Genomic DNA, 24664 nt, shown 5'->3' with positions numbered 1-24664 from the left:
CTCCCAGGGCCTGAGTTTGGGCATCGAGTCTGAGTCGGATCTGCCTTTTTCCAGCCAGCGTTCGGTTCTGCCTGCAACCTGTGGGCACCGACCCTGCTGCAGAACTTAGAAACACTAGACTGTCTCCAGAAACACTTTGTGAGAAATAAAGGGCAGATTTTGAACTTTCTTGAGTTTATAAAAATACAGAAGTCATAAGACAATGCAAATGTATCCAAAAAAACAAGCAAAGAGGGGCCGGTGCTGTGGCGTAGCCGGGAAAGCCACTGCCTGTGGCACTGGGATCCCAGGTGGGCGCCGGTTCATGTCCTGGCTGTGCCTCTTCCAACACAGCTCCCTGCTACTGTGCCTAGGAAAGCAGCAGAAGATGACCACATGCTGGGCCCCTGCACGCATGTGGGAGACCAGAAGAAGCTCCTGTCTCCTGGATCAGCCCAGCTCCAACCATTGTGGCCATTTGGGGAGTGAACCAGCAGATGGACAACCCCCCCCCTTCTCTCATCCTCTTTCTCTGTAACTCTGCCTTTAAATAAATAAATAATTTTTTAAAAAAGAAAGCAAAGAAAAATTGTTAGCCTTGATTTGACTTTTTTTCTTCAGATTTACTTATTTATTTGAGAGAGAGAATCTTTCATTAGTGTTTCAAACCCCAAATGGCCACCATGGCCAGGGCTGGGCTAGGCTGATGCCAGGAGCTCAGAACTCTGTCCCATGTGGGTGGCAGGGGCCCAAGGACTTGAGCCCAAATCTGCTGCCTTCCCAGGCACATGAGCAGGGAGCTGGATGCTCCCTGAGTGTTCCTGTGGCCGTCAGAGGCGGCGCGGCAGCAGTCTGCGCGGAGAGCTCCCCTTCATCCTGCGTGGTCCGCTCTTCAGAAACCCACGAGCCCCTTGCCGCGTGCGCATCCCCAGGCTGCGTGTGCTGCACCAGGAGTCGGTGCCGGGGCAGCTCCTGCAGCCCCAGCTTGCGGTGCCGGCTCGGCCAGCTCAGTCACTCACGGCTGGCCCCGCCCGACACACCTCACCTCAGCTACACAGGTCTAGAGCGGAATTTCTACATTACAAAAACGTGTGGCTTTAAAGGACACAGCCAGGAGTTCCCAGGTGGATGTGATCACGCAGGTCCCACCAGGAGGGGAATGAGCTTCCCAGTTTCCCACGTCTCTTCCCACAGCGGGTGTTACTGCTCTTCTCGTCTGTTCCTGTTTTTCTTGCTTCCTGTAGTGATTCTACTCGGGGCACCAGATTCTGTCCCAGTTGCCCCTCTTCCAGGCCAGCTCTCTGCTGTGGCCCAGGAGTGCAGTGGAGGATGGCCCAAGTGCTTGGGCCCTGCACCCCCATGGGAGACCAAGAGAAGCACCTGGCTCCTGGCTTCAGATCGGCGCAGCTCCAGCCGTAGTGGCCATTTGGGGGGTGAACCAACGGAAGGAAGACCTTTCTCTCTGTCTCTCTCGCACTGTCTAACTCTGCCTGTCAAAATAAATAAATAAATGGTAAATGTGTGTGTGAGAGATTTATCTGTCTACCTTCAAATAAAATGAAAACAAAATTTTAAACAGAAAACTGGAAAGCCATATACTGATTTCAAAAAATTTCATTTCAGGATTCCTTATTTTGAAAGTCAGACTTACAGAGAGACAGAGACAGGGAGAGAGATCTTCCATCTGCTGGTTCACTCCCCAGATGGCCACCATGGCGAGGCCAAAGCTAGGAGCCAGGAGCTTCTTCCCTGTCTCCCAGGTGGGTGCAGGAGCCCAGGGACTCGGACCCTCCTCTGTGGCTTTTCCCAGGCACATTAGCAGGGAGCGGGATGGGAGTGGAGCCTCAGGACGTTCCCGGCACCCGTGTGGAACGCCAGGACCGAGGAGGCAGCTTTGCCCTCTGTGCCACAACGCAGCGCCGTGAGAAAGTTTTGCTGCAAAATAAACTCAGACTCCCTTGTTCTGATGGCTTGAACAGGATGTGGCTGGCGGCACTGGGGAGGAGGCGCTCCCACCATGTGAAACCCGGACACCCATGCGCGGGAAGCTTACCGGGGAGAACCACGAACTCGCTGCTGCTTCCCGGGACTCCTGGAGGGGACAACGCGCCTGGGGCCTCAGTAGTTTACAAAGGAGTCCATTCAAGCGGCCTGGGCCAGCACTGAAGCTGAGGTCCACAGAGCCAGACCAAACCTGCACACTGAGCACAATTAATCTTGACCAAGTCCTACAGCCGAGGACACATGACAGACGGCGCAGATAACAGCAGAGCTGACCACGCACACTGACAGAGCAGCCGCTGCCTTCTCTGTGGGAACCAGCGCTGGCTCCGCCCCCAGGAGCTGCACAGAGGACCTGAGTTCCCACGGGAGTTTAACCCAGCAGGACGGCGGCCAACTCGCTTCAGTTTAATCAGCTGGCGCTGTGTCAGGGTTGAATATTGTCCTGTACTCAGAAAATGTGAGGATTGCTAGTTACTAAAATCAACAAATTAAATCAAGGGCTGGGCGGCTGCGAGTCGCGGCCGCGGAGCTCTGGGGACGCTCAGGTGTTGGCTCCTGGGCTCTCTGGGCGCCGAGTCTGATGGCTCCTGCTTATTGGGGCGGTGATGAGAGATCTCGCCTCAGCCGCAGCAGGAAGAGCACCCGGGAAGCTTCCCCGAGCGTCCTCTCCACCCGACGGCGCCCCCAGCACCCAAGGCGGCGCCCTGCGTGCGCTGCACGGGAAGTGACCACGCAGCCCCTGGTGGCCCTGACTCCGCCCCTCCTGGTGCTGTGTTGTTTTCTAATCTCGAGAGGAGCATTGTCGTGGGCGTGGTTCCAGAGCTGTCTGGGCGCCCAGGTCCCATACCTGAGAGCCTGAGGGGGAGTCCACCCTTGAGCCCAGGAATTCACACCCTGGGCGGAGATGAGGCCACATAGCTGGGTCTGTCCTGTGCGGGAGTCCCAGCACCGGCTTTGGCCGGATTCACCCCAGCTGTTGCCAGCGTTTGGGCAGGGCCCTTGGGTGGGAGGTCACTCCCTGTTTCACTAGCTCCACCTGCACCTCCACCGGCACCTTTCAGGTAGAACAAATTATTGTAATGCTTTAACTATTTAATGGAGCTCCTTTCTCTTCAGCTAATCAAGACGGCACCACCACCGCGGCTCAGCCCCAGGACCCTCAGTTCTCAGAAATGCCCTGGAGTTCTAGAATCAGTGTCTTGACCTTGACCGAGCCTGCACTGAGAAAGGGAGTTTGTGTGTTTATTTTGATCTCCCGATGCTCTCTGTATTTTCTTAACAATGCGACATTCCCTTTTTAGGAAAAAAAAAAAGGAATGAAATCCAGTGCTGATGCGAGCGATGGACACAAGCAGGTGTGGAGGGCGATGCCAGCAAACGCACACTGGGCCCTGCAGGCTGCAAAGTGAACCGAGGAACACGCCCTCAGCACTCACACGGGGCTCCCTGCACCTGCCCAGCCCAACTGGCTCATGCATATGTAGTGGGGCAGTTCTGACTCACGTGGGCTCATTTCATCAGCATTGTTAGTTACTCAGAGCACATATGTGTGCACTAGAGGTTTCTGTACTGAAGAGTATCCATCCTCTGCAGAACCAGAGAGTGACCTTCAAGGCCCATGAGTGGACAGGTTGCACGAGGCTGCCAGGCGGCAGGGCAGGGACTGGCCTTGGTGAAGCCCCGCCTATGGGTCAGGCTCTGGCGATGTGGTCTCTGCACAGAGCAGCCCCGTCTCCCAGAACCTCCCCCTTGATGTCCTGTGCTTGGCAGGAAGCTGGAATTGGGAGTGGAGCAGCCGGGACTCGAACTGTGCCCATATGGGATGCCGGTGCTGTAGACGGGGCTGAGCCGCTGTCCCACAGCGCCGACCCCATGTCCTATTATTCCCGTTCAGCTGTCTGGCTGCGTTTGTCTCAGTGTCACTTGGTGCAAGGGACATGGGTACCAGGAACCTATGGCTAGTCTTCCTTTCTCTGTGTAGGTAACGAACTCAATTTTTTTTCCAATTCGGTGCAAAAGTTAGCCATTTCATAACAAATGCTCCCTGCCCTCTACCCATCACAGCCCCCAAGTGTGCAAGAGGGGAGGAAAGCCAGTGTGAGGGGTGGAGCAGGTGACAATCCGTCAGGGACTCCCCATCAGGCGGCAACTCAGCCACGTTTCTCCATTGAATGAGCCCAGCGTACACGTGTCCCCACTGGCTGTCACCTCTGTGAGGGCCTGACCCTGGAGCTTGGGCAAGCAGAGGAGGTAGAGCAGCCAGCAGAGGCGGAAGTCGGCAAATTCCAGCAGGCGATGTAGAACCCGGCAGAGGGGGCACCACCCGTAGTCCCTGTCTTTTGGGTGACCGTGGGAGAAGGCATAGGGCGTGATCCACACGCTGGTGGGGCCCAGCACCCCAGCCTGGACGCAGATGCCTTGGATGGACATGAAGGACAAGGAAGGCCTTGTGCAGGAACTCCACGGTGAGCCGGCGGCAGAACTGAGGGGTCTGCACGTGGCACTTGCCCGTCCGCAGCAAGTGGACGGCACGTGGACAGGGCACCACTGGTCCTGCAGAGTATCAGTGAGCGTGGAGCACTGCTCCTTGATGCTGTGGTCAAGTTTATGGTCGGGCTTGTCTTTCCGACGCTCCACGGTTTGCACTCTCTTCCCGTAGGGCTCCCAAACCCTTGTCTCTTGGGCTCTGGGCTCCGGGAGGAGGAACTTGATGTCTTTGATGAGATAAACAGTGTCTGGAGCCCTTGTTCCCCATCGTCCTGTGCTTGGGCTCCTGCGAGTAAATGCCCTCCCGGATGCACAGTGCCCGGATCACCAGGCTCCGCTGCAGCTTCTTCCCGGCTTTGCTGCAGGTGATGCAGTTGGCGGCAGAGCCTCGTTCACTCTGCTGCTTCCCCAGGCCTCCCATGGCTGCACGTTGAGGCGCCTGCGATCAGACAGACCGGACAGCCAGGGCCACACGGGCTCTGTGCTCAGGGATGACTGCTCAGCCTGGCTGCTCCGTGTCTGCAGGCTCCGTGGATTTCCTGCACACAGTCCAGGGAGGCACAGAGGAAATCCAGGAACCACCTTTGCGATTTCCTCCGCCCGTGTGACCTACCTGCCCCTCCCCGGGGGAACGTCTCCATCCATGGTCAGGAGCTCCCTGGTGCAGGCGCAGGGCTCCGAGGAGTCATCGGGCGAATGCATCTGGGACCGTGGCTCTCGCAGGCCTGATTTCCCGGCAGCTGCTCTCTCAGCGGGGGACGTCCGGCGACCAGGGGACTCCTGTTAGGGTGCAGGGGAAGCAGAGGCACCGACTTGACACCCGCAGAGGAGGGAGCGGGCGGCTCTGTACGCAGCCATCAGACCCTGCAGGTGGAGTCTCCTCCTCTGACCCGGGACAGGAGAGTCCCTGCCGCCGGCGATGCCCCCTAAGGCCTCTGCCCCAGTGCTGTGTCAGCCTCCCTGGGGAGCCCCGGAACACAGAGGGCGGCCTCTGAGAACCCCACAGGCGTTGCACTCACATGGACGGAGTGATGCTGACGGGCAGACAGCAATGACAAACACGGGGTAACAATTCTCTGGTCAAAGACCCTTAGAGCAACAAGAAAAAGGCACCGTGGACCCCAGGGTCCCCCGTGACTCTGTCCCTGGTGACTCCCTGGCGGAGTTTCTGCAGCCCCAGAGGAGCCCCCGATCCTGCTGCACCTTCGATGTCTCCCACACCTGACTCTGCAGAAGCAGGAACCCTGCAGGAGTGGACATTGAGGGGGGGGGCCTTGAAACCTCTGGGATAAGGCATGTGGGGAGCCTGGAAACAGCCAGTGTTTGGGGAGGGAGGGTGTCTTCAGGGGAAGGAGGGCCCAGGTGTCTCTCCCAGCTGGGCGCCCCCTCAGCTGTGCCCAGAAAAGGCTCGCAGGGTGGAGGGCGTGAGAAGGCAGCTGCCTCCTGGGCCAGATTCAGGAGCTGTTACTCAATGACTGCTGTCTATGCCGTCCCCACCCTCCCAGGCCCTGCTGCCTGTGTTGCCACATGATTCACAGGTCCAAGTTTGTATAAAAACCACCGAGCCAGGTCCCACCGCAGAGGTGCAGCTGCTCTGCCACCCACTGTCCTGCAGCCAGCTCAGAAGCATGGTGCCTGGAGTGCTCGGTGAGGAGACCCCAGCCCCAGGGTGGGGGGGGAGCCTCGGTGTCCCTAACCCTGCTGGGTGGGAAACCTGACCCTCTTTTCACTTGTAGAGAGGTACTTATTTATTTGAAAGTCAGAGTGACTTAGAGAGAGAAAGAAACACAATCATGTGGTTTTTGTTCTTCAGTTTGTTAATGTGGTGAATCACATTGATTGATTTGCCAATGTTGAACCATTCCTGCATACTAGGGATAAATCCCGCTTAGTCTGGATGAATGATCTTTCTGATGTGTTGTTGGATTCGATTGTCTAGTATTTTGTTGAGGATTTTTGCATCTATGTTCATCAGGAAAACTGGTCTATACTTCTCTCTCTGTTGTGTCATTTTCTGGTTTAGGAATTAATGTAACAGAGGGTTCATAGAAGGAGTTTGGGAGGATTCTCTCCCTTTCAATTGTTTGAATAGCTTGAGAAGTGTTTGGCTTTGTTCTTTTTAAAATGTCTGGTAGAATTCAGCAGCAAAGCCATCCGGTCCTGGGCTTTTTTGTTGTTGTTGTTGGGAGAGTTTTTGTTCCTGATTCATTTTCTGTCTTGGTTATGGGTCTGTTTAGATTTTCTATGTATTCATGGCTCAATTTTGGTATGTTGTATGTGTCCAGGAATCTATCCATTTCTTCCAGGTTTCCCGATTTGTTGGCATTCAGCTCTTTATTTTTTTTTATTATTTATTTTATTTATTTGAAAGTTACAGAGAGTTACAGGGAGAGAGAGAGAGAGAGAGAGAGAGAGAGAGAGAGAATCTCTCATCTGCTGGTTTACTCCCCAATTGGCTGCAACAGCTGGAGCTGGGCCTATCTGAAGCCAGGAGCCAGGAGCTTCTTCTGAGCCTCCCACATGGGTGCAAGGGCCCAAAGAGGGCCATCTTCTGATGCTTTCCCAGGCGCATTAGCAAGGAGCTGGATCAGAAGTGGAGCATCTAGGACTGGAACAGGTGCCCGTATGGGATGCCAGAGCTTCAGGCCAGGACTTGAACGTGCTGCACCACAGTGCCAGCCCAGCATACAGCTCTTTGTAGTTATTCCTGATGGTTCTTCTTGTTTCTCTGATGTCTGTTGTTACACTTCCTTTTTCACCTATGCTTTTATTGATTTGGATCTTCTCCCTCTTTCTCTGGTTAATTGGGTCAATGGTGTGTCGATTTTGTCTTTTTTTTTTTTTTTTTTCAAAAATCCAGCTCTTCCTTTTGCTGATATTTTGTATTTTTGTTTCAATTTTGTTTCTTCTCAAATTTTAATTATTTCTTTTCTCCTGCTAATTTGAGATTTGGTCTGTTGTTGTTTTTCTAGATCCTTAAAATGCATTGATAGCTCATTTATTTGGTACCTTTCCTCTTAACACTGCTTTTGCTACATCACATAAGTTTTTTTTTTTTTTTTGGTGTCTTACACAGTGATTTACTTTTTTTTTTTTTTTTTTTTTTTTTTTGGACAGGCAGAGTGGACAGTGAGAGAGAGAGAGACAGAGAGAAAAGTCGTCCTTACTGTTGGTTCACCCTCCAATGGCCGCCGCGGCCGGTTCGCAGCGGCCGGTGCATCCTGTTGATCCGAAGCCAGGAGCCAGGTGCTTCTCCTGGTCTCCCAGGCGGGTGCAGGGCCCAAGCACTTGAGCCATCCTCCACTGCACATCCTGGCCACAGCAGAGAGCTGGCCTGGAAGAGGGGCAACCGGGACAGAATCCGGCGACCCGACCGGGACTAGAACCTGGTGTGCCGGCGCCGCAGGTGGAGGATTAGCCTAGTGAGCCGCGGCGCCGGCCTTGCATTGATTTACTTTTAAATCACAATATATAGTCACAAGGTATTGGACTGAAAATAGTTTAAAGTACAATTCTTTAGCTCTAAATAAAATCTGCAGTCAGGATAAATACACACACTTTCAGCCATGAAAGTGCAGTTTTAAAGGCAGATCTTCATGAGGATTAACAGCTCAAGGTCTATAAAAATGTATATTTATAAAAACATGAGATCATTAAAATGCTTCATAACTATCATAAACAAGCATCTACCATAATTTTCCAATATCATACACAGTGATCATCATTATAAAGTTTTCATTCCATATACATAATACTCCATTCGATGTCACCTTCATGAAGATCAAGCCCAGATCCGTGTGATGCGCGCCCATTGTATTACAGACACAGAATCACATAGTGCTTTTCCCTCTGTATAATGCCCTTTCATCAGAACATATTTGGTCTAAGGAACAATCAGAGCATAGCAAAATGCTGCTTTAATTGTTTAATTAAATTCTGTATGTTGGCCGGTGCCGTGGCTCACTAGGCTAATCCTCCACCTTGCGGCGCCGGCACACCGGGTTCTAGTCCTGGTTGGGGCGCCGGATTCTGTCCCTGTTGCCCCTCTTCCAGGCCAGCTCTGTGCTGTGGCCAGGGAGTACAGTGGAGGATGGCCCAAGTGCTTGGGCCCTGCACCCCATGGGAGACCAGGAGAAGCACCTGGCTCCTGCCTTCGGATCAGCGCGGTGCGCTGGCTGCAGTGGCCATTGGAGGGTGAACCAACGGCAAAGGAAGACCTTTCTTTCTGTCTCTCTCTCACTGTCCACTCTGCCTGTCAAAAATTAAATAAATAAATAAAAAGTATACTCAAACAAAGCCTTTGCCAATTTAGGTTTCTGGGAGTATTTTGTTAAATCAGTCGAGACAAACTTATAAATGGCCCATCAGGACTTGTAAGCATGGAAGCTGTTTCCAGCCTGTTGAACCTGCCGGAAGAGCTGGTGATGGGGCGGGCTGTGTAGGCAGTACTGGGTGCTTTGATGGCCTGCTCCATAGTGCCTCACCTTCCACTCTGTGTGCTGGGCCTAAGATAACCTGTAATGGGTCTCAAGCTTGAGTGACTGGCCTTCAGCGTGACTGGGCCCTCCCGTTTGACTAGTTCCAGGGAGTTTCAAGGATGCTCAGGGCGTGGCACTTGAGCAAGAACATTTTCATCCAGAATCCCTCCTGCAATTCCTTCCTGATCTACAGCAGCTTCGTCTATGTACACCATCTCAGTTAGAGCTCATGCTTTTAATATCCAAGCCGCCTGGTCAAGGGGACTCCTCCAGCACCTGCGTGCGCAGATCGGCACAGAGCTGGAACTTCCTGCACCTGAAATAACTCCAGGCCAGGAGCAGTGGCTCCATCTCCGAGCCCATGGCAGCCCAAGGAGAGCGGTGGGCAGGGAGGCAGCGGCCAGCAGCACCAGGCTCTACCCCACATCCCATAAGTTTTTTCTTTCTCTCTCTCTTTCTTTCTTTCTTTCTTTCTTTCTTTCTTTCTTTCTTTCTTTCTTTCTCTCTCTCTCTCTCTCCCTCCCTCCCTCCCTCCCTCTCTCCCTCCCTCCCTTCCTTCCTTCCTTCCTTCCTTCCTTCCTTCCTTCCTTTCTTTCTTTCTTTCTCTCTCTCTGTCTCTCTTTCTTTCTCTCTCTCTCTTTCTCTCTTTCTCTTTCTCTTTCTTTCTTTCTCTCTCTCTGTCTCTCTTTCTTTCTCTCTCTCTCTTTCTCTCTTTCTCTTTCTCTTTCTTTCTTTCTCTCTCTGTCTCTCTTTCTTTCTTTCTCTCTCTCTCTTTCTCTTTCTCTTTCTTTCTTTCTTTCTCTCTCTCTGTCTCTCTTTCTTTCTTTCTCTCTCTCTTTCTCTCTTTCTCCTTTTCTCCCTTTCTCCCTTCCTTCCTTCCTTCCTTCCTTTCTTTCTTTCGTTCTTTCTCTCTTTCTTTCTTTCTCTCTCTCTCTCTCTCCCTTTCTCCCTCCGTCTCTTTCTTTCTTTCTTTCTTTCTTTCTTTCTTTCTTTCTTTCTTTCTTTCTTTTTCTTTCTTTTTGACAGGCAGAGTTAGACAGTGAGAGAGAGAGACAGAGAGAAAAGTCTTCCTTCCATTGGTTCACCCCCCAAAATGGCCCCTACGGCTGGCACTGCGCTGATCCGAAGCCAGGAGCCAGGTGCTTCCTCCCAATCTCCCATGCGGGTGCAGGGCCCAAGCACTTGGGCCATCCTTCACTGCACTCCCGGGCCACAGCAGAGAGCTGGACTGGAAGAGGAGCAACTAGGACAGAATCCAGCACCCCAACTGGAACTAGAACCCTGGGGTGCCAGCACCGCAGGCAGAGGATTAGCCTAGTGAGCCATGGCGCCGGCTCCCATAAGTTTTGACATGTTGTGTTGTCGTCTTCATTCGTTTCTGGAATTTTTTTCTCTTTTGATTTCTTCTACCACCACTATCTTCATTCAGGAACATGTTGTTCAGTCTCCATGTGTTTTGCATATGCTCTAGGGATTCTTGAGTTGTTGATGTCCAGCTTCATTCCTTTGTGGTCAGAGAAGGTGCATGGTTTGATTTTGATTTTTTTGAATTTGCTGAGACTTGCTTTATGGCCTAGCATGTGGTCTATCCTATAGAAAGTTCCATGTACTGGAGAGAATAGTGTGTATTCTGCAGCTGTAGGGTGAGGAGTTCTGTAGATATCCGTTAGGTCCATTTGGTCTGTAGTGTTTACTTACTGTTGTCTTCTTACTGATTTTTTGGTCTGGTTAATCTGTCTATTGCTGAAAGTGGGGTATTGACATGCCCCATTACTACTGCATTGGAGTCCATGTCTTTCTTTAGATCCATTAATATTTCTTTTAAATAGCCAGGTACCCAGTAATTGGGTGCATATATGTTTATTGTAGTCACATCTTCCTGTTGAATTCATCCCTTAATCATTCATAGTGCCCTTTGTCTCTTTTAACAGTTTTTGTTTAAAAAATTTTGTGTTAACGTCTATTTTGTCTGATATTAGGATGGCTACACCAGCTTTTTTTGTTTGTTTCTGCTAGCATAGAATATCTTTTACCCATCCTTTCACTTTCAGTGTGGGTATCTTTGTTGCTGAGATTTGTTTCTTATAGGTAGCAAATAGATTGGTCTTGCTTTTAATCCATTTGGCCAGTCTGTATCTTTTTTTTTTTTTTTTTGACAGGCAGAGTGGACAGTGAGAGAGAGAGACAGAGAGAAAGGTCTTCCTTTGCCGCTGGTTCACCCTCCAATGGCCGCCGCGGCCGGCGTGCTGCGGCCGGCGCACCGCGCTGATCCGAAGGCAGGAGCCAGGTACTTCTCCTGGTTTCCCATTGAGTGCAGGGCCCAAGCACTTGGGCCATCCTCCACTGCACTCCCTGGCCACAGCAGAGAGCTTGCCTGGAAGAGGGGCAACCGGGACAGAATCTGGCGCCCCGACCGGGACTAGAACCCGGTGTGCTGGCACCGCAAGGTGGAGGATTAGCCTAGTGAGCTGCAGCACCGGCCCAGTCTGTATCTTTTAACTAGAGAGTTGAGGCTATTTACATTCAAGATTAATACTGATAAAAACAAGGAGTGGGGGGGAGGAAGGAAGGGAGGAAGGAAGGAAGGGAGGGAGGGAGGGAGGGAGGGATCTTCCATCTGCTGGTTCACTCCCCAAATGGCTCCAATGGCAGGAACTGGGTTGGGCAAAGGCCAGGAGTCAGGGATTCCAACCGGGTCTCCCATATGAATGCAGGGGTCCAAGCTCTTGGACCATCTTCTGCTGCTTCCCCATGTGCATTAGCGGGGAGCTGGACCAGAAGTGGAGCAGCTGGGACTCAAATCATCAAAGGTGGTGAATAACTTTCTACACAACGCCAGCCTGACTCTCCCTTCCCTACGCAGTTCTTGTCTCCCTCCTTGTAATCTCTGACTGCTTTGCCACCTCCCTCGCACCTGCAGCCTCAGAACCTTAACTCATCCCGGAGCCTCCCTGCGTGTCCGCCCTGCCCGCCCACACCCCAGGACCCTGACCCACTCTGAGCGGCGTCCGTGAGCAGGGAGCTCCATGCCGTCGCTGGGGCCTGGACAAGGAGTCCCAGTGCCGTCCTCATCCCTTGGCATCTTAAGAGCCTCGGGCAATTACTGACGTCATAAAAAAGAGTGTCAGTTGTTAAATCAACAACGGGAGTCACTGGGCACTTACTCTCCATGTAGGATCTCTGCCCTTAATGTGTTGTACTATGCGAATTAACGGTAAAACTAGTATTCAAACAGTACTTTATACTTTGTGTGTCTGTGTGGGTGCAAACTGTTGAAATCTTAGTATACACTAAGATGATCTTCTGTATACAAAGATAATTAAAAATGAATTTTAATGAAGAATGGCATGGGAGAAGGAGTAGGAGATGGGATGGTTTGCAGGTGAGAGGGTGGTTATGGGGGGAAAAACTTCTATAATCCAGAAGTTGTACTTTCAAAAATTATATTTATTAAATAAAAGTCAAAAATAAATAAATGAATAAATCCATTTACCCATGGGGGAATTGCAAAAGGGTGCTTTGCAATTAATTCTGCCTGGTGTACTCCTCTCCCGTTCCTGCAGGGAGAAGATGAGACAGGAGCACTGTCTCCAGTCACCACCAGCCTCCTCCAGCCCCTTAAATCCCGAGGGTGCCCCCAATTTTTCACCAAAGCCTACAAGGAAGGAGGCATTAACCTACAGTGTCTGGGTTGGCAGGTACACATCTGCCAACCAGTGCCAGGAAGGATCTGGTTGGCCACTTTGGTCTGGAGGGTCCTGTCCCCCGCTGGGTAGGGCAACCTGAGCCCTAGGGTGAGTTGTGTGTGGGGTCAGGGCTACAACTTCCCAAGGAAAGAAGTGACCAGCCCAGTATTTCAGGGAGGTGCGCAGTGTGCATGGGATGAGAGTGTGAGTCCCGCCCAAGACGCAGAAATGAACATGACAGAGTCACACCAAGTGTCCTGTCCCCGTCGCCTCCTTGTAAACAATGCCAGGTGGAGGCAGCTCAGATGAAGCCCCCACCCCACCCCAGCACTTCCAGGCAGAGAGAAATCAGGGGTTAAACAGAAGACATCGGAAGGCAGAAAACTCACTGGCGGCGTCGCTGTGCAAGCAGCTCCGAGTGCTCCCAGGCTGCAGGCAGGGTACACCTTCCCGTGTGCATCTTTACTGTGATGGCTGAGGAGTGATGGTGCCCACATCGCGATGTAAGGGACAGGCAGTGTTGTAGGAGGAGGGGCCCGTGCTGTGGCGCAGGGGGTTAAGCCACTGCCTGGGACGCTGGCCTCCCATATCAGCGTCTGTTGGAGTCCCGGCTGCTCCACTTCTGATCCAGCTCCCTGCTAATGCACCTGGGAAGTCAGCAAGAGATGACCCAAGTGCTTGGGCCCCTGCACCCACGTGGGAGACCCAGATGAAATAATTCCAGGCTCCTGGCTTCAGCCTGGCCCAGCCCGGGCTATTGTGGCCATTTCGGGAGTGAACCAGTGAAGGGAAGGTATTTTTTTCTTTGTCTGTCTCTCCCTTTCTGTCTGTAACTCTGTCTTTCAAATAAACACACAAAAAATGTTAAATATAACATCAAAAATTCAAAACGTAGAGGGGAATGGGGCAGAGGTGCAGAGCTCTTTCCTAGGATTTCTGTTTTTTATCTCCCTCCTAATCTTTACAATCCATGTCCAGCTGTTGTCATTTCAAGGTAGCTTGTTATCGCCAAAACAAGTCTTTCTGTCAGCCTCCTGGTAGGCACAGAGCAAGAGCGTGCAGCAGACTTTCCCCAAAAGCAACAGGCAAAGAATCAAAGTCCATCAGAGAGGAAACAATCACCTCACCACGAATGCAGATTGTAAGAGAGGGAGAAGAGAGGAGGGAGGGACTGGCGCTGTGGCATAGTGGGTAAAGCCGTTGCCTGCAGGGCCGGCATCCTATATGGGCACTGGCTCGAGTCCCGGCTGCTCCACTTCCAGTCCTGCTCTCTGCTGTGGCCTGGGAAAGCAGTAGAAGATGGCCCAAGTCCTTGGGACCCTGCACTCTTGGGGAGACCTGGAAGAAGCTCCTGGCTCTTGGGTTTGGATCGTTGCAGCTCTGGTTGTTGGAGCCATCTGGAGAGTGAACCAGCAGGTGGAAGACCTCTCTCTCTCTCTCTCTCTCTCTCTCTCTGCCTCTCCTCTCTCTGTGTAACTCTGACTTTCAAACAAATAAATCTTTAAAAAAATAAATTGTATCCCATTTTTTAAAAAAAGATTTATTTATTTATTTGAAAGGCAGAATTACAGAGAGAGAGAGAGAGAGAGAGAGAGAGAAAATCCATCTGCTGGTTTACTTCCCAAATGGCTGCAATGGTCAGAGCTGGACCAGAACCAGGAGCTTCCTCCAGGTCTCCCACATGAGTGCAGGGGCCCAAGCAGTTGGAACACACTCTGCTTTCCCAGGAACATTATCAGGAAGTTGGACTGGAAGTGGAGCAGCCAGGACTTGAACCAGCACCCACAAAGGCTGCTGGCACTGCAGGTGGCGGTTTCACCCACTGTCCCAAAGCACCGGCCCTGTGTCCGGTTATTCTTGCCCGGCATTCTGGCTGCATTTGTCTAGCGGAACTCCGTGTGAGGCCCACGGGGTCGGCCTTGGGCCTGGTCTTCCTTCTCTGTTAGGTCACAAACGGCCTGGGCCACACGGGCTCTGTGCTCAGGGATGACTGCTCAGCCTGGCTGCTCCGTGTCCGCAGGCTCCGTGGATTTCCTGCACACAGTCCAGGGAGGCACAGAGGAACTCCAGGAACCACCTTTGCGATTTCCTCCGCCCGTGTGACCTACCTGCCCCTCCCCGGGGGGACGTCTCCATCCGTGGTCAGGAGCTCCCTGGTGCAGGCGCAGGGCTCCTAGGAGTCATCGGGCGAATGCATCTGGGACCGTGGCTCTCGCAGGCCTGACTTCCCGGCAGCTGCTCTGTCAGCTGGGGACGTCCGGCGACCAGGGGACTCCTGTTAGGGTGCAGGGGAAGCAGAGGCACCGACTTGACACCCGCAGAGGAGGGAGCGGGCGGCTCTGTACGCAGGCGTCAGACCCTGCAGGTGGAGTCTCCTCCTCTGACCCGGGACAGGAGAGTCCCTGCCGCTGGCGATGCCCCCTAAGGCCTCTGCCCCAGTGCTGTGTCAGCCTCCCTGGGGAGCCCCGGAACACAGAGGGGCGGCCTCTGAGAACCCCACAGGCGTTGCACTCACACGGACGGAGTGATGCTGACGGGCAGACAGCAATGACAAACACGGGGTAACAGTTGTCTTGTTAAAGACCCTTAGAGCGGCCAGCACCGCGGCTCACTAGACTAATCCTCCGCCTTGCGGCGCCGGCACACCGGGTTCTAGTCCCGGTCGGGGTGCCGGATTCTGTCCCGGGTGCCCCTCTTGCAGGCCAGCTCTCTGCTGTGGCCAGGGAGTGCAGTGGAGGATGGCCCAAGTGCTTGGGCCCTGCACCCCATGGGAGACCAGGAGAAGCACCTGGCTCCTGCCATCGGATCAGCACGGTGCACCGGCCGCAGCGCACCAGCCGTGGCGGCCATTGGAGGGTGAACCAACGGCAAAGGAAGACCTTTCTCTTTGTCTCTCTCTCTCTCTCTTCTGTCCACTCTGTCTGTCAAAAAAAAAAAAAAAAAAAACAAACCTTAGAGCAAAAAGAAAAAGGCACCGTGGACCCCAGGGTCCCCCGTGACTCTGTCCCTGGCGACTCCCTGGTGGAGAGTCTGCAGCCCCGGAGGAGCCCCCGATCCTGCTGCACCTTCGTGGTCTCCCACACCTGACTCTGCAGAAGCAGGAGCCCTGCAGGAGTGGACATGGAGGGGGGCCTTGAAACCTCTGGGATAAGGCATGTGGGGAGCCTGGAAACAGCCAGTGTTTGGGGAGGGAGGGTGCCTTCAGGGGAAGGAGGGCCCAGGTGTCTCTCCCAGCTGGGCGCCCCCTCAGCTGTGCCCAGAAAAGGCTCTCAGGGCGGAGGGTGTGAGAAGGCGGCTGCCTCCTGGGCCAGATTCAGGAGCTGTTACTCAATGACTGCTGTCTGTGCCGTCCCCACCCTCCCAGGTCCTGCTGCCTGTGTTGCTGCCTGATTGGCAGGTCCCTGGGCTCCTATATAGACCACAAAGCCAGGTCCCACCCAGAGGTGCAGCTGCTCCGCCACCCACTGTCCTGCAGCCGGCTCAGAAGCATGGTGCCCGGAGTGCTCGGTGCATCAGACGTGGAGCAGCCGGGGCTTGAACCAGGACCCGTGCGTGATGCCACTGTCTCAGGTGGCAGCTTAACCTCTGCACGGCACCAGCCTGACTCTCTCCCCTAAGCAGTTCTTGTCTCCCTCCTCGTATCACCCCGGTCCTCTCTGATGCTTTGCCACCTCCCTCGCACTTGCAGCCCCAGAACCTTAACTCCTCCCGGAGCCTCTCTGTGTGTCCCCCCTGCCCACCCACACCCCAGGACCCTGACCCACTCTGAGCGGCGTCCGTGAGCAGGGAGCTCCGTGCCGTCGCTGGGGCCTGGACCAGGTGTCCCAGCGCCGTCCTCATCCCCTCTGCTTCACAGCTGCCGTCTTCGTCTCTGCCCTCCTGGGCTCGCTCTCGGAAGGAGTCCCAGGTGAGAGCAGGTGCATGAGGCGGGAGGAGGCAGCATCTCGGAGCTGGGGCTGGTCCTGGACACAACCCCGGAGCCCACCCAGCTCTGGCTTTGCAGGGCCTGACGGTCTGTGGCTGTGCCAGCCGGCGCCCAGGTGCGGGGACCAGGTCTACAACCCCCTGGAGCAGTGCTGTGATGACGACACCATCCTGCCCCTGAACCGGACCCGCCTCTGTGGCCCCCACTGCCGCTACTGGCCCTGCTTTGAGCTGTGCTGTCCTGAGTCAGTCGGTCACCCGAGACTTGTTGTGCGGCTGAGAGTCCTGGGTGTCAGCTCCCAGTGCCACTCATCCCCCATCTCCAGGGTCTGTGACAGGTAAGGGCGTGGCCCCTGGCCATGGCATTGGGCTGAGGCAGGGAGGGTGGAGGGGGGTTGGTAGTCCATATGCTGACATCTCTGCTTCTGTAGAATTGTGGTCCTGCAGTCGGATTTCGTGTGGTTGTTCTTCTCCTGATCTATGATTCATAATCTCTTGGTTTTTCCTACATGGAAGAATGCTTTCCCAGAAAATCAACTTCCACTAAGGCAACCCAAAAAGAGGGGCAGGGGTGGAAGCAATGCCGGCGCTATGGTACAGTTGGCTATGCCTCCACCTATGGTGCCAGCATTCCATAGGGATGCTGGTTCGTGTCCTGGCTGCTCTACTTCTGATCCAGTTCTCTGCTGATGGCCTGGGAAAGCAGTGGATGATGGCCCAAGTGCTTGGGTGCCTGCACCCACGTGGGAGACCTGGAAGAAGCTTCCAGCTCCGGCCGTTGCAGCCATTTGGGAAGTGAACCAGTGGATGGAAGACCTCTTTCTCTGTCTCTCTGTCTTTCTGTCTATAACTCTGCCTCGCAAATAAATAAATAAATTTTGAGAGAGAGAGAGAGAGAGAGAACCGGAGTGGATTTCAAATGGTAACTGGTAACTAATTATTCTGATTGCTAGATTTCCCAACAACCTCTTGCCTGCCTCCAGCCCAAGAAGGGGGTCACCCACCCAGCCTCGGTCAGTCCCTTAAGAATCCCCATGGAATTCTTTTTTTCTTTTAAAGCTTTTATTTAATGAATGCACTTTTCATAGGTACAGCTTTAGGAATGTACGCCAGCCATGAAGACCCATGGTGTGCCCCTGCTCAGCAGCCAACTTCCACAGAGCCTGGTATCATGGTAGCTTCTGTGCACACCGAGTGCCCCTCTGGGCCTGGGCCAGTGGTCCTTCAACTGCTCTGGGCTGAGAATCGTGGTGAGGAGTTAGACGGGCTGACCGGCAGTTAGGTCAATCGGAAAACAGTTCAGTCCACTAACTGCACTGAGTTTTATGAAGGCTACACTGGATTGTAATCCCTGTCTTCTGATTAGCGTTAGACCCTCGGAGTGAGGATGGTAACACGTTGAGAGGCACACCCCAGAGACTCAGACTCCAGACCAGCTGATGCAAAAGCAAGAGGACTTATTCGGCGTCTGCGCAGACGGGCCTCCTGAACTCAGCAGTACACCCCCAGTACAAGCCACACGGTTTATATACCCGCAGCGACCAATCAAAAGCACTATAGAGTCCATGCACACAGCAGTCCAATCCGTGAGCTGATCATGTGAAGGGCGTGCGTCTTCTATCCAATCAGCTACGAGATCACACGGGAGGCATGCACCTCATCGCCACTTTGTTGTTTACTTCTTTAGTAGTTCCTTTCCCTGCCAGCACCATCTTGTTCACCCTGAGGGGGGCGACATCTCGCTCCCTTTGTTCCCCTTGTGGGAGAGCGGCGTCCCGCTTCCCACACCGTTATTTGAGTATTAGGAGGTATACAAACTGGGTTAGGTCTTAGCACAGCCAGGCACAAGTGTCACAGCTAGCTAAGCATAGGGTCCCTTATTTTATAGCTGCACCTAATTTTAGCTTTGGGGGAAAAAGTTTAGGGCTGTAATTTTAAACTTTAATTTTTATTTGGGGCAAAGGTGACTTCTTGTTTTTAATGGTATTGGCTTAAGTCACTCCATCTTGGTTTGATTTTTAAGGTTCTTCAATTAGCTGTTATTCTGCTCCTCCTCTGATTGGTTAAATCTGGGTCTGGTTTTCAGAAGGAGACCAGAGTGGGCCACTTTGTGTATAAAAGAGCCAGCGCCCTGGGAGCCTCCCTCCTGGCTGCTGTGACAGGAGGCTCCTCACTTGCAATAGACCGACTTTGCTCGCTCTCCTTGTCTGCTTGGGAATTCCTCTCCAGCCGTGAGATGGGAACTGAGAGGGGACTTGTCTTCACTCTCCCGCAACAGCTTGGTGCCATGGCCAGGATTCAACTCAGATCTGACTCTGAGCAGCATCAGATCGCCTGGGCAGACGGCTGAGCAAGCAGACTGCTCCCGCCTCTGTTTTTCAGAGAGCCTCTCTCACCCATTGCTTCTCTCTCTCCCTCTCCCCTCCGCCTTCAACCCTTCTCCCTGTTGCTGTGGATTCATTCTGAGAGGAGGAGTGTGGTGGGGCAAGAAGCACGGAGCCACCACACAGACCCCAGGAGTTGGCTGAAAGTGGGCCAGAGGCCAGCAGCCCGCAGACTCCTTTATTTCAGTTGGTGCAGTAGGTTATATAGCCAAGGCAGCCAATCTGGTCAAGGGGCGATCTATACCCTAACCAATCACAGCCTGTTGCCAGGCAGGATCTGTTGCCAGATGGTTTCTCAGTGGATTTCCGAAGCCACTCCTGAGTAACTGATGCTTGCTTGCTAGTGGCTATCTTGGCATGGCCTTCTCATTCCACCCCTTCTCCCCATCTCTCCTTCTTTCCCCTCTCCCTCTCTCTCCCCTCTCTGTCTCTCTCTCACCAGGTCCCTGTCAGTTAAGAGTGGTCACCATAGCTGCCAGCCTTAAGACTCAGGGCGCGGGCTTGCTGACCTGGGCTGGATCAGTCCCCCAGAGCTGAGACTCTGTTCTATCTCTTTCCTTGCAGGACCAGCCCTTTGCGAGGGACTGGGAGAAGGCCTTGAGATGACTGACGGATCCTGGCCATGGAGCATCCTAGTGCTTCCTGATGTCTCTTGGCTGGACACCAGACTCGCACAGTCTGGAAGGGTGCTGGGCACGGAGCAGCATTTCAAGACTGGGCACGGGGTGGAGCAAGGCCACGGGCTCTGAGCCTCAGTGCCCCAGTGAGCCCTTACTTTACCCCAGGCCCTGGAAGATCTCCCTCTCTTTTTCTGCTGGTCTCACCACACCCTGGTCCCTGGATGCTCCTTTGTGGTGCAGGTCTCCTCCCTCCTCTGCAGGCCCCTCCCTCTTCTGGGTCCACCTCCCTCAGCGTTCCCGTGCAGTCTATACCTCAGAGGTAGCTCACTGGGGAGGATTTGTATCCCCCCCCCCACTGTGCCCCTTTATTCCTTCAGTGCTCAGTCACCAGCCTGAGTGGCGGCAAGGACTGGTGCCTCCCTCCAAACTCTTGCTTGAAACACCCGATTTATGGTTCTTATCATGGGGGCACATTTTCAAATTCAGGCCCACAGGACATGGTCAAGGTGAGGCGGTGCGAGGCAACTGTTTCTTTCCTTGCACGGGCACAAAGCAGCAACAGTATCATTCGCTCCAGGCAGCAGTCCGGGTTCTAGCAGGCTCTCCCTGCAGCTGTTCTGGTGACTACAGATGCAGGTTACAGGCGTGGAAGGCGGAGCAAAGGCGGGTGATCCCACTGGAACCCTCCTCCCTACCCCGTGGGCTTCTGGACACCGCAGGCAGCAGGTGTCCTGATTACAAACTCGAGGGTGGAGTCATTTTCCCATTTCTTAAAAAATATTTATTTGTTAATTTGAAAGGCAGAGTTACAGAGAGGCAGAGGCAGAGAGGGAGGGAGGGAGGGAGAGAGAGGGAAGGAGAGGTCTTCTGTCCGCTCCTTCACTCCCCAGGTGGCCGCAAGGGCTGGAGCTGCACCAGTCAGAGGCCAGCAGCAAGGAGCTTCTTCCAGGTCTCCCACGCAGGTGCAGGGGCCCAAGGACTTGGGCGTCTTCTCCTACACGCAGCAAGCAGGCCCCATTTCTCTGCCCTGCCAACACAGCCGCACCCTGCCCGGCCTGCTGGACACTCCCCTGTCTGAAGAGCCCAGCCAGCAGCCTGTCTCTGCCCCGAGCTCAGCAGCTGGGCTCCACAGTCCAGCGTCAGCCTCAGCCCGAACCCCTCCCAGCTCCCACTGTGATCTCGCGGGACCTTCAGAACGAGCCCAGGCTCTCCCTCTATCTCAGCAGCCCAGCTTCAGCTCAGACCCCCAAGCCCCTTCCCAGTGCTTTGCACTGTTTAAATCGCTGGTCTGTAGGGAAGGGGCTCTCTCTCTGCTGTGCGTTCACTGGCAACTCTGCCGCCGTGCGTGCGTTCACCCAGGCTTCAGTCTTCTGCATAAACCTGCTCTGGCTGTGGCTTCACACCCAGTCTCTCTGTCCTGACAGCTGTCCCCAGGCTATGGCTGGCTGGGGCAGGCCTGGCCCAGGGCTGGGCCTGGGCACACATCCAGGTGCCGTGGAAGGATCTGGATTCCCCACCAGTCTCCTTCCCCTCTCCTCCTCATCTGAGACAAAGTGGATCCTGGTGGGGCCCCGTCCTTGGCGACTTCCTCCCCGAAAGGAGCTGCTGTGGGCACTGGCACATGGAGGAGGGTTGGGGGAGGAGGAGGGCCTGAGCAGGGCTGGCTGCAGCTCTGAACTGGGAGGGGAGGTTGTCTCTCGTATTTAATTACTGTAGCAACTCTTGGCTCACCCAGGAGTGGGCGTTGGTGTCTTGCCGGGGCTACTTAAGGCCAGAGCTGAGGTGTGGAGACCGTGACTCCTGTACGGAGCCCTGAGTCTCCCTGACCATGACCCAGAGCAGCTGGGGGGGGGGGGGACACACAGCACCCAGGCCCCCCTGGGGCTGGCAGCTCAGCACAGACCCTGTTTGCACAGTGACCATCTGAACCTGTGTCTTGGCTCCCTGGGATTGCACTGCACCAAGCGGGGCTCCCCACACAGACAGCAGCCTTGCCAACCCAGAACAGCCGTGTCGCCCGTGGGCCTTGAGCCCTGCTGAGGAGGTAGGACTACAGAGAGGCACACCGGGATGTGGAGCGAGTGTTATCCACTTATCAGAGGAGAAAAACCAGCTCAGGGGCCCACGCTGTGGTGCAGCAGTTAAATCTGTGGCTGCCAGTGGCGGCATCCCCTATGGGCACCAATTCCAGTCCCATGTGCTGCACTTCCACTCCAGCTCTCTGCTATGGCCTGGGAAAGCAGTGGAAGATGGCCCAAGTGCTTGGGCCCCTGCACTCATGCGGGACACCCGGAAGAAGCTCCCAGCTCCTGGCTTCCTATCATCCCAGCTCTGGCTGTTGCGACCATTTGGGGAATAACCAAAGGGTGGAAGGTTTTCTCTCTCTCTCTCTCTCTCTCTCGCTCTCTCTCTGCCTCTGCCTCTCTGTAACTGACTATAAAAATAAATAAATAGGCCAGTGCCGCGGCGCACTAGGCTAATCCTCTGCCTGCGGCGCTGGCACACCGGGTTCTAGTCCCGGTCGGGGCGCCGGATTCTGTCCCGGTTGCCCCTCTTCCAGTCCAGCTCTCTGCTGTGGCCCGGGAGTGCAGTGGAGGATGGCCCAGGTGCTTGGGCCCTGCACCCCATGGGAGACCAGGAGAAGCATCTGGCTCTTGGCTTCGGATCCGTGCAGCGCGGGCCGTGGTGGCCATTTGGGGAATGAACCAATGGAAGGAAGACCTTTCTCTCTGTCTCTGTCTCTGTCTCTCCCTCTCTCTCACTAACTCTGCCTGTCTGAAAAAATAATTAATTAATTAATTTAAAATTAGAATAAAGAAAGACCAGTGCGGCATTCCCAAATTTCCTTCTGCCTGCGAAGGGTCAGCGAGGCGTCTGTGTCTCTCCTGAGGTTCCCTGGAGGGGCCGCTCCGCAAAACCAGGGCCGGTCCGGGGTCTAGTCCCCCGCGCCCGCGGGACCCTTGACCTGTGCTTCCGTCCCGGGGACCCTTACCTCCTCCGATTCCCAGGTCCCATCGTCCGAGTCTCCCGGCGTCCGGGTTGGTGGCTGCGGCCTGGGCAGCCGCGACCCCCGCCGTTGGGGGACTTCTCCCTGAGGTCCGGGCAGAGGCGCCAAGGCGTCCGCCCCGCCGGGGTCACCTCGCTCCGCCCACGCCCCGAAGCGGCGGCTCTCAGGGCCAGCGCGGTCCATTTCCCGGTCAGGGAACCAAATCTTACAGACAGAAGACCGCAGAAGCCGAACGGCGCCGAGGCTTCGGGAGGACAGGCACGGCTTACTCACGCACACGGGCTGAGGCAAGCCCGATCCTTTGTCTTTCTCTGCTTTTCCACGCTAGCTCGGCAAGGCAGTGACAAGGCTGCTGGGCGGAACGGGGTTCCAAAGGCAGCACTGGCTGGCAGGGATCTGCAGCGTTCGCTCCTGGGCTGCAAGAGGGCGAGGGTGGGGCTCGCAACACCTGCGCAGAGGCGCCTCCTCCCGTGGGTCTCACCCAGCTTTCTCCGGCTGTTCCTGCCGCTGCCGCTGTGCGACCATATAGGCAGGAAGGGATCCTAGCTGGCCAAGCAGGTATTGGCCCCTAAGGCCCTGTGGCAGGTGGCCGGAGCCGCCAGCAAGCTTGTGGGGTGCGGGTGGAGCCCAGAGCCCCTGCCCCTCCCAACCTGACAGGGAGTGGCCTCTTGGCTCTCAGCGAGGAGAGCCCCCCTCCCTCTCAGAGGGCGTCCTGCATAGCTGACATTCTTTCTGAGATGAGACCCTGGGAGTCCACCAGCCTCCCCTCTGGCCTGCACCTGGGAGTGGCTCCCTGCAGCCAGGAGGAAGCAGCACCTGGGGGGACCAGGAGACAGACGGGGCTGTTTCGCTGCTTGTGTGGAGGGGCGGCAGAGCTCCCCGTGCCCCCACCCCGGTCCTGCAGCACAGGTCTCTCAGTTCCACTGGAGGCGTGGGACGTCTCACTGGTGGGTGGGCGGCTGGCCCCAAAGTCCCTGGTGGGGCCGGCGCCGTGGCTCACTAGGCTAATCCTCCGCCTTGCGGCGCCGGCGCCGGCACACCAGGTTCCAGTCCGGGTCAGGGCACCGGATTCTGTCCTGGTTGCCCCTCTTCCAGGCCAGCTCTCTGCTGTGGCCAGGGAGTGCAGTGGAGGATGGCCCAAGTGCTTGGGCCCTGCACCCCATGGGAGACCAGGAGAAGCACCTGGCTCCTGCCATCGGATCAGCGTGGTGCGCCGGCCGTGGCGGCCATTGGAGGGTGAACCAACGGCAAAGGAAGACCTTTCTGTCTCTCTCTCACTGTCCACTCTGCCTGTCAAAAAAAAAAAAAAAAAAAAAAGTCCCTGGTGGAGGTTGCAGGGCTGGGAGCTTGGTGTCTGGGAGTGATGTCTGTGAGCGCAGTGGCCTCGGGCCAGGGTCAGCCCTCAGGGCGGGGTGGGGAATGGAGGGTGACAGATCCCATGATCTGGGCTGAGTTTACTCTTATTTCCCATCCTCCGGCCCCAGCACCAGAAAGTGTCCCCCAACAACCTGGGGACGCAGCAGTGACCAATGCAGCCCCAGGTTCCTGTCCCCAGAGAGCTCCTGTCCCAGGGAGGGAGGCAGGCAGACTCGTCCTCAGATGGTGACAAAGCCAGGGCGGGCACCTCAGGGAGGGAGGATGACCAGGTACCTGCTCTGGGAAGGTTCTTCTGGGTTTCTGGCGCCCCCTGCTGCCTGCTGGCTGACACACAGTCCCAAAGAAAAGGACCACGGTAGCAGGTTCTGACTTGATGTTAGCTATGACACAACTCAACTGGTTCTACAACCTCAGTGTCGTGATCCACAGCTGGAGAACACACCTCACTCTGTTACCTTTGTGAAATAATACAGCATAGACTTTATTTTATTTCATTTATGCATTTTTTAAAGATTTATGTATTTATTTGAAAGGCAGAGTTACAGAGAGGCGGAGAGAGAGAGAGAGAGAGAGAGAGAGAGAGAGAGAGAGAGGTCTTCCATCTGCTGATGGCTGCAATGGCCAGAGCCGATCTGAACCAGGAGCCAGGCGCTGCTTCCGGGTCTCCCACGTGGATGCAGGGGCTCAAGGACTTGGGCCAACCTCTCCTGCCTTCACA

The 24664-nt window shown here is 54.8% G+C and overlaps 1 protein-coding gene and 1 long non-coding RNA gene across 5 annotated transcripts; one reads left to right on the top strand and one right to left on the bottom strand.

The window, feature by feature from the left end:
• Positions 1-1699: 1699 nt before the first annotated feature.
• On the bottom strand, positions 1700-23360 carry LOC138846584 (uncharacterized). The gene is made up of 3 exons (XR_011384112.1): positions 22555-23360; positions 14743-14909; positions 1700-5250 (listed from the first exon to the last, which is right to left on the bottom strand). It is a non-coding gene; the product is annotated as an uncharacterized lncRNA (long non-coding RNA).
• LOC100358137 (insulin growth factor-like family member 4) lies at positions 5916-22397 on the top strand. Of its 4 annotated transcripts, XM_051837422.2 has the most exons (5): positions 5997-6117; positions 15999-16141; positions 16491-16541; positions 16638-16896; positions 17512-17599. In XM_051837422.2, the coding sequence occupies exons 2-5, from the start codon at positions 16123-16125 to the stop codon at positions 17582-17584; spliced, it is 402 nt and encodes a 133-aa protein (XP_051693382.2). In that variant the 5' UTR covers positions 5997-6117; positions 15999-16122; the 3' UTR covers positions 17585-17599. The 4 variants fall into 4 exon arrangements, with proteins under 4 accessions (XP_069918883.1, XP_069918885.1, XP_069918884.1 ...); XM_070062782.1 differs by lacking the exon at positions 15999-16141 and having other exon boundaries at positions 5916-6117; XM_070062784.1 differs by lacking the exons at positions 15999-16141; positions 17512-17599 and adding an exon at positions 17647-19500 and having other exon boundaries at positions 5947-6117.
• Positions 23361-24664: the final 1304 nt, after the last annotated feature.

The sequence above is a fragment of the Oryctolagus cuniculus genome, chromosome 18 (assembly GCF_964237555.1).
Source record: "Oryctolagus cuniculus chromosome 18, mOryCun1.1, whole genome shotgun sequence".
NCBI lineage: Eukaryota > Metazoa > Chordata > Mammalia > Lagomorpha > Leporidae > Oryctolagus > Oryctolagus cuniculus.
The sequence above is the reverse complement of the archived record's forward strand: the minus strand, read 5'-3'. Positions and strand labels throughout refer to the sequence as shown.